Below are 9359 nucleotides of genomic sequence, written 5' to 3'. Positions count from 1 at the left end.
TTCAAATCATCCGGTAGGTTGATCACACAGGAGAGTGATCGTCTGTTCATACGCGGCAATTTAGGAACTGTAGTCTATCGCTTGCCTCGCCCGTTAGATGCCCGGAAAACCCATCCCGGCCGACGACAATCGGTGCTGAACGAGTCTATGGTTTTGGCGCTCATCCTGTTTTGTACCGCCTTATCTGTGCATGGTCAGACCCGATCATCGAAGGACGAGAGTGAATACAACACAGATTGGGTAGACACACGTAGTTTCCTTTCCGCATGCTACGTAAACCAACCCATGACTTCCCACTTTTCAATAATTCAGACGTTTGGTCGTTGTTAGCACGCTGACTTGACAAAGAAGCCATTCACACTTGACACTAAAACCAATGAATCAATAAATATAGTGTCATATTTAATTTGAATCAAACAGTCTGGCACATCCTTCTGTCGTTGATCACCATTTTGCTACCAGGGTCTTTCGGATAAAAGATGTTGACAACCAGCTGAACTCAAAGTGTAGGTCATTTCTGATAGAAGGTTTCATTGGAGACAGTGCAACTTGTTACACAATGTTCACGAACCTTACTGCCCCCCCCCGGACCTTTATTGACCTAGAATCTATCTGAATTGCGGTCACAGAGGCAGCTGTACCGAAAACAAAGAGGTTGTGAAACCGTACACTGATCCAAGTTCATTGAATTATATACCTTAGAACTAAGTTTTAAACACAAATTCAGCGCTGAGATATTATATACTGGAATCTACATCCGACATGACCGAAGAGTATATTCTCTACCTTAGCTGATTTGATAGCTAGGACGTGCAAATCACAAGGCTTCATTCATAATAAGCCTGAGAAAAGTGCGTGTGTGGAGGAAGAACTCGATTAGAGTGGAACCAAGGTGAATTTTGAAATTAAACTAGCCCAACAACGGTTGCTCGAATATACGCACAAATTAGTTTATGTGCTTTTCCATCAATTGCTACAAGGATCAATGAATGTGGTCATCTTTGTCAAGGACAGCCGAATCTATGTTTGCACACTACTTACTGGAGACTACTTATTAGGCAAAACTAGATTGTTTCACAACCACGAAGTCTAATCGGGTTTCATCAAAGCTCATGGCAACAAAAAGAAACACTGAAGAGAATTAAGTACATACCAGCCATCGTCTTCAAACATTAGTCAGATAACCTTGACAGGAACTGACAGGACAGGCACCAGCGGTGATCTTTTTCCGTTACTGAGCCTTGTGGTCTCACCGACCCAATTCATGAGAAACTACGGCGCCTACATCCTGGAAGGTTAGCCGCATGAATATATGTTATACGTATTTCCACTAGTCCACGCAACGCCCACCCAGCTGCTTGCGTCACTGAGAACGAAATGTACGGAGAACAATCACAAGGTTTCTCAAAATTCTTCGACAGCCCACAACCGGTTTCGCATTTCATGGGGCTTATCAGGTGGGCGCAGTCCCCGAAGTTCCATGAAACTTACGTTCTACTAAGTTAGACTGATTCCGACAAATATACTCGTTTGCAAATCAATTCGGTTTTCACGGGCGGCTCAAAGGAATCCCTCTTTTATGACATTTTTTAAGTAAATGTGCTGTGAGAGACCCTACTGGAACCCAGCTGGATCTATAGTTTCTATGATGTGCAACTGAATGTGTGTACCTGATGAGCCCCCAGAAGAGCAAAACCGGTCGTGGGCTGTCGATGTGTTTTCAGCAACTTTGTGGATAGTTTCCTTTATGAGCTCTAGAGACTACCCCTGATACTACCGGTCTTCTCCAGAATCAAACATCCTTGTTCTGATTACTTTGCTCCGAGTGCTGTCACACACCCCCACTTAGCGACATCCTTGGTTTTTCGGTAGTTGAAAATCTGGAGGCGTTTTAAATCGCTTAAACCGAAAAGAATTAAATCTTGCTGCAGCACAGTAAATACCGCAGCACGGTAGCCAAGTCACCTGTGGGAGCGGAATTGTAGCCTGTCAAATTCACATGCCTTCCCTTACTGTCAGAAAGTTTCCAACTGTCGGTACTCCACAGTTCTGTTCCATCAGTTTTACCCAAATATTTGGGAGAAAATACAAGCCTTCCAAGTGTTCTTCGATAGATCTCTGGATAGTCGGTTGAATACTGGCATTTTTTGACAGGTCTGCCATAAAACTTTGTTCCAATTGCTGTTGATTGCCGCCGAACTTGTTTCCGGGGTTTCACATCAAGTCTGCAAAGCGAATACCCCGCCCGTGCAAAATGAGACCACGCGTAGCGTCTGCCACGATCAAATCAACCCAGATGATAAAAAGTATGTTGAAATGGACAGATGAACAATATTCACGTTCAAGTATTTATGGGCAAAATGGGCACATCAAAACATACCTCAATCTGTCTTTGTGATAATTTTTGGGGGTATATTTACAGTCATCGGGTTTGGTAATCAAACGCAAATGGTCACACACTGGATATTTGCACGTTTATACTATCTGAATCATCTCCATCTAAGAGTGAATAACGTGGCGTTACGTCAATTTCCTCCGGGTCGTTTACATCTCTCTTCTCGTTTGGGGGTGATACATTTTGACTGTCTACATCGCTGAAAGAAGGCAAATTCACTTTATTCACCGGTTGTTCATGAAAAGGCACACTTCTGTTCCGGATGGCGATAAATGTTGCAAACTGACCATCATCACCGCACATTTCTGATTCTGACGGTGGAAAAATTCCGCACAGTTCTGATTCCGACGGTGGAAAAATGATCACATTTAAGTTACTCGATCCGACGGCACATTTGTCCGAATTGACTACCTGTTGCCTCCTCTTGATCGGTGTCCGTATCGGTTTTGGAACACGGGTTTTTTTGAAGCATGGATCGCGAATACCGTTTTGACCAAATTTTTGAAAGCAATTCAATTGCCAGGAGCACAGTTGTTTAAATGAATTACGGAAATCTGTTGACGTTTGCCAGTATATGAGAAAATTCAACTGGTTTGATATTAGCACAATCAGGTTACAAATGGTGATCAACCGGTACCATTGCTGGTCGGTTGACAGGGGCTGATCTGTCGGATGACTATCGATCGATTGATTGTGGACAAGTAATGCTGCTTCAAACTGAGTCTCGTCTGGGCTTTTTGCCGATTCTACCAGATGTGTATTGTAGATGCGCCACAAGCTATATGACATGATGACAACAGCCTCTGGAATGTGCGCCAGAAGAAATTTGATCAATATTGCCACAAGCATTTTGGCAACATTGGTTGGTGATCCTGCCGCTCGAGATCGATAATTTACCGGCTTTCTATTCACGCATAGCATTTTGCTGGCTGTGCAATGTCTGTCGGGTTCCTCCGATTCTCTACACTGTTCCAATACCCTACTCATCTGTTCAGAGTGAATTCTACTCACATCTTCAGGTCTCCCATACGTGGTGCCTGCACAAATTTGTAACCGAGCCCGTCTCTTGGCCGCTTCGCGCATAGCAACCACCAAGCGCGCAGTTATGACGCACAGGGAGCAACACGGAATGATGTGGATCACAAACGTACGAGCCCAGATGTAGACGATCATGCAAGTTAGACCGCACGTATTGCACTTTAGGACAATGCGGGGGAGTTGAGAATAAGTTCTAACAAGGCAGTCAAGCTCCAGAACGAAGGTTTCCGGTAGTTCAAATATCGTCGGTTGGGGTACATGCACTACAACGGGATGAACGGTAATAAACTTGGAGTGGATAATGACCACATGGAGTAGAATGCCCAACAACACGACAGCAATTATTGCTATTCGCGAAAATTTCAAGGAACACATATTCATAGCTTTTAGTGGCCAGCTGACATACACCAGTCGTTGAAGTGCCAGCAGAACCGTCAGAAAGACTGAAATAGTGTAGGTGATGGTCGGAAGAGTGACTGTTGTCCACGAGGAAATCTGACTAGCCATCAAATTTGAACTGGTACGATACATACTTTGCGATGGTAAATGCCACCAATGGGTTAGATTGTCCGATTGTGTCCGAACCTGTTCCGCTCTGGACGGCAAGTCTTCCCACCAGACATTTCGCCCGGTCAGACTTTCCGCTACATACATTGGCAAGGGGAGGAGGCTATTCAATAGTTCAGTGCATCCGATAGCCAAAAGAATAGCATAAACAGGACTCTGTACCCGCTGCCGTGCAAAGACAAAGCAAACGATTATATTTGTCACGAGGACAAGTATCGTGATCACGGGCAAGAGATAGTGAATCACTAGCTTTTTGAACCAATCATTGTGATAGGATGACGGCTGTGGATACGCACCACAAACGTCCATCAACCATGCGTCTGCGACAAAACGAAGGTTGGGTTCAGCTGAGTGAAACCCGATTGTGTTTATATCCATCCACGATTCATTTGGACTTGTTCTATGTTTGGAAATAATGGAATCGGCCAGATTTCTCCCGACAGTGTCATAAAAGATGTAGAACAAAGTTTCAGCAGTTGGTCGGGACAGGATAGAAGTGCTGGTTGAAATTTGATCCGAATAATTATGAAGGCAAGTGCGTAAATTATCTCCTAACATTTTCCATTCACAAGATCTGGTTTTGCGCCACGCAATTTGTTGAAAAGCCTTCCTTTAATATACCCCCCATGAGGATATCCAATGACCAACCGGTTGATTTTAGCGGCAGCCAATCAGAAGAGCTAAAAGGCAGACAGGTGATTGGTCGGTTTCGAAAAATTATACTGCGTTTTCACTTAATGTTTGGCCTTCATGTGAAAACGAGTGAAATTGAAAAAAATGCATTGCTGGCGCTTCAGACGAGAACGGCATTGGAATAAAATGATTCTCGGCGTTCTTGTCTAGATTAGCTCTAACTGCAGGATGAATATTTTCAATTTTCCCCTTCATTACCAAGCAGGTGTGACTTAATTGATTTTTTTTCAAATCAGCTACAAAGGCGGTTCTGTTGAATGCTAGACGTAGCGACAAATATCAACGAAATTGTTTGATTTAAAGGTGTCATGATTTCAAGTCACAAACGGCGAGGTGGTCAACTTATGATGGAGAGGAAGAATGCTAATGATATTACGACAAGTTTAGGTGTTGTGGGTGTAGTCTGTCCTCCAGTATGTAGTATGTTTAACTTCCATATGTTTGGCAGGAGAACAGAAACAGTAGAGACTGACTGATATTCGAAGGGCTAGTGAATTCAAGTTTATTTCAGATTGCGTAATTGAGCACTGTGAGCTGTAGGTAGCTCGAAATGCTTACAGTGACCAACACCAGGCCCTACTCTCATCCACCCTTTCCCCTTCTTTTCACTGTAAGCATTAGGTATGGTTAAATAAACTGTGTTCCCAGGCAGTAAAGCACCGGTCTCAACACTGGGGTTACTGCCTTTGATGACGATGATGATGATGATGCTAAGGAAACAAAGGAACAATGATGAACGCTGCTTGGAATCGTTTGAGGTCGCTGGCAACTTGATCAGTGTATATTACGTTTGTAAGGTATCTATTTTAAGGCCTTAGTCCTAATCTCAAAAACAAATGAACGTACAGGTTGTCTCTCTTGGAAAGTCCCGGGTGGCTGCTTAATCCTAGCCACTTCGCCACAAAAGCATCCAGTACGAGGTAAGGTGTACAAAGCAATATGAAAAGCGCTCGAAAACACGCAACTGTAATCCAACAAAGGATAAACACAAATAGTACAATAAAACGTATTGTGCGGTCGAGAGTACGAAATCTTTTCAAGGTTTATTAACATCACACCAGTCATTACTAAAGACAAAACAGAAAACGGCACTTAGTTTGGACAAAACACGATCAGTTTGACTTACTTTGAAGAGCAAACCAAAGATCCGCATGTTGGTAAATGCTCCTGGTCGACAAATATTTGAGGAACCCAACTTCAGCTTTACAAATACGGCGCCTACGCTGCATCGTAGACGAAAAAATTAGTCGAATCGCGGAAACGAACACAAGTTTTCGTGAACAAAACACAGTAGCCTGTTACGCCGACAACTTTGCTAATCGAGGTCGGTGTTTCAATTAGTGATTAGAACTCTGTTGTAATTTTGAAGCTCGCAGAACTGGTGATCAGCTGATGATACTACCTGACCTATCAGTATAACGGTGATACTATTGACGGGGAGGCACGCGACTAGCATGTGTCGTTCGTGGAATTTCGCTTTGCGTCTTTTGAAAAGGGGAGATCTGTTGCGGAATTCGTGGAGTGACTTTGTAACATTTGCTTGGATTTGAGCGAGGAATGATTGGCGTCAATCAATCTCCAGAAAAGTTCAAGAAGATGCGTTCAGCAGAAGATGGATGTCCAGTTTTGCAAACAAGATGCAGATTAGAGTTTTGCTTCCCTGTCTGTAACCGGTCCGTTGGCATTTCCTAATAGATAACTTCGCAGCGAATGCCTTCTTCCTTTCACCAATTGTCAGTAGATCAGTAGTACCTGAAGGCCAGCACAGAAACAAAGATGTATTACAAGTAAAAACCAATCACATACTTTAAACGCATCAGACATGTTTGTCCTGGGACTATTGACGGTTTACGTGTCAAGCGAATGAGACCTGGAGCGTATAGTCGACGTTGCATGCTGGAAGAAGCCCCATAAAAACTGTGGGCTGTCGGCTGGTATACACTACTGACCTTTTCAACTCTTGCATTATGAGTAGCAATTCACTTGTTGACCGGCGTGCATAGCTTCGCTCCCGAGTATGAAGGGACTAGGGAACTTCGAGGAGTGATTTACTTTCTGTAAAAGAAACCGCTTTAAACAGAATTGCTGTTCAACCGCTTCATCCTCAGGGAAAATCGCCTAATCTCCTCAGACTGCGTTCAGTCTACGAATGACTTGGAGAAATCAGCAGGCTAAGGAGACGTAGCTAGGTACTGAGGACTTTCTAACAGCATATAAACCTTCTTTTCGTACGAATTTGAACCACTGAATCCTCCTTATTAGCCAAATGTACAATACCGAATAAACACACTGAGGCATTTATAATTTCTATAACTATTTCGATGCCTGTACGAGGTCTCCCTCGTGTTATACCGCCACTGCAGGAATTCCCTTTTAATCAGGCTTCACCTGTGGTCGATCGCTTCCTCAGCCTAACTGTCATTTATCAGCAATCTATTTGAACACTTCCGTATGTAAAGGTGGCTGGAATGTGAGGGTTGGGCCTCCCAGGTTCTTGAATGTGCCTTGGACGCGAAAATTCGTGAGGTGCATGGGATTGTAACACATGCGTTCCTGCCGATTTTTTTTTACTTAAATCAACTTGGCACTATAAACTTGCTGAATACCTCGGAATAATCAGCAATCTTGGGGATTTTTGCGGGATGGGTATTTTGTCCAAAGCCACACTATTCTCGTTTGAATTGTCGTACTCTTGTTCTGGCGTAGTTATTCCGTGAGCTCACGGCCAAAGGGAAGCACTGGACTCGAGTTTCGCTCTCATTGGAGCTCATCAGCGGTTCATATCCAATGGCCGTGTGGGGATTTGAACCCCGGACATCTGACGTGCGAGGCGAGCGTGTGACCACTACTCCACCAACGCACGTTGGACGCATCAGACTTTTCACGTCTGAACGGGCGAACATGTTCACACTTGAGCGATGTTATTGGTGTGCAACCACTCAGGTGTTCCTGCGTGAATTCAATAAAGTTCAAGTTTGTTGAGGCCCAAAAGATAAAACCAAATTAGTTTGCAAACGAGTGTACAATCGCCAACAATTGTGTCGCGCTTTTGCGTTTGTGGAATCGAACCACTTTGTCTTTTCAACGACAAAAACAGACCAGTAAAAGGATGACGTTTTTACAAACTTTGCTCCATGTACTTTTAGAATATAGAGGCGATTCTAAGATAGTTTTTTAAACTTTATCACGACTACCAGGTAAATTTTCTAAACGGTTCACAGATTTGTATCTACCTTGAATAATTTGGTCTCTATGTTGAAAGAATCAGTGTAAACATCCTAGAATGTGCGGTTACTTTCAATCGTTTGTATGTGCACTTTGAAGACCATTCAATGCAATTTGACGTCTATTATTCAAGATCTAAGTAACGATTGATCATTTTACTGACACTGTCCCTAGTGTGCATGTGTACTTCCTTTCCCCCTGTCAAACTCTTCCGTTGTCTACTGCTGTTTACTGCGTTCATCTCATGGACTCGATATGCATCTGTAATCCCTCATGAACTTTAACCCTTGACTTGTCCAACCAGTTTGGTCAGCCATTATTTATGCGCGCTTTTTGACCATTTTCGTTACCACGTGTTGTACCCAGGCGTGTGTCGCAAAATAAGACCGATCTGCCATCTCCTCCGGTCTTTCTTTGGACTTGCACCACTTCGTGCAACAGTTTAGACGGAAACCCCCATAGTTTGAGGTTTGTACTCCTTTTATTACGTATTTTATACATGTAGTACCGCATCTTTTGATAAATCTAAAGGATCCATAATTTCTGGCTTGTGATTTTGCGCGTCACTCAAGTGGGCTCTCCTGAATACGTCGAAGTATTCTACAACATGTACTAGCAAACCATAGTTGTTGCGTGAAAATAAAGCAAACTGATGAGAAACAAAGTAAGCTCATGTGGTTTCTCAGAGTTTAACATTACTTACTGTCATCTGTGGCCTAAGTAACTCCATCCAATGTGACGATGTGATGTTTTCGTCCATCCGCAACAAATTTGCAGTTGTCGCTCAGTATTCAATTAATGTAGATAAATGGAACGCCTAAAAAAATCAACTATTTCATCTATCATCATCCCCGTTTACTACTTACAACAAAACTCTGATGGCTTCGGTCAAAGTGCCACTTATGCACGATTTATACGTAATGCAGAGAAGCGATAAGATGGCTAATTCTTTGTGGAAATACAAGCTAAAGAGGGGGGTCTACGGATAACAAATTCAAAGTCTGATTGGCTTGTGCGGAATCGCAGGTCAAACGCGCCTTTACGAAGTGGATGAGAACACTTGACAAAATTTGCTATCCTGAGAAATACTGCCTAATACTTTGCCATCTGTTTGAGAATTTTGTTCGTGCAGATGTTGATGGAATAGATCTACAATACCAACTGGTACTTTTTCAAACGAGGTGATCGTTGTAAGACCGTGCGTGAGGGGGATTCGTGTTGCGCTGTGGACCCCGAGGCAAATGTGTGGTTGGAATAGCAGTGTCACCCAAACATTTACAAATCAATGAATGGTTTCCGCTGAAATTAACGTCTCAAGAATAGAACCGGTAGTGTGCAGGGTAATGGACAATTTGTTCTCATGTTAGATCCGGCTTGATTGACAGTAACACCAGTCCACCCCTTTTGTCTATTGGTCAGTAAGTAGAATACATGAGCATAA

The 9359-nt window shown here is 43.2% G+C and overlaps 1 protein-coding gene across 1 annotated transcript; it reads right to left on the bottom strand.

Moving 5' to 3' along the window:
• Positions 1-2452: 2452 nt before the first annotated feature.
• Positions 2453-4378, bottom strand: T265_11536 (hypothetical protein; the record flags this gene model as incomplete). The annotated part of the gene is made up of 1 exon (XM_009178215.1): positions 2453-4378. The coding sequence occupies one exon, from the start codon at positions 4376-4378 to the stop codon at positions 2453-2455; it is 1926 nt and encodes a 641-aa protein (XP_009176479.1).
• Positions 4379-9359: the final 4981 nt, after the last annotated feature.

This window comes from Opisthorchis viverrini, assembly GCF_000715545.1.
Source record: "Opisthorchis viverrini unplaced genomic scaffold opera_v5_519, whole genome shotgun sequence".
NCBI lineage: Eukaryota > Metazoa > Platyhelminthes > Trematoda > Opisthorchiida > Opisthorchiidae > Opisthorchis > Opisthorchis viverrini.
The sequence above is the reverse complement of the archived record's forward strand: the minus strand, read 5'-3'. Positions and strand labels throughout refer to the sequence as shown.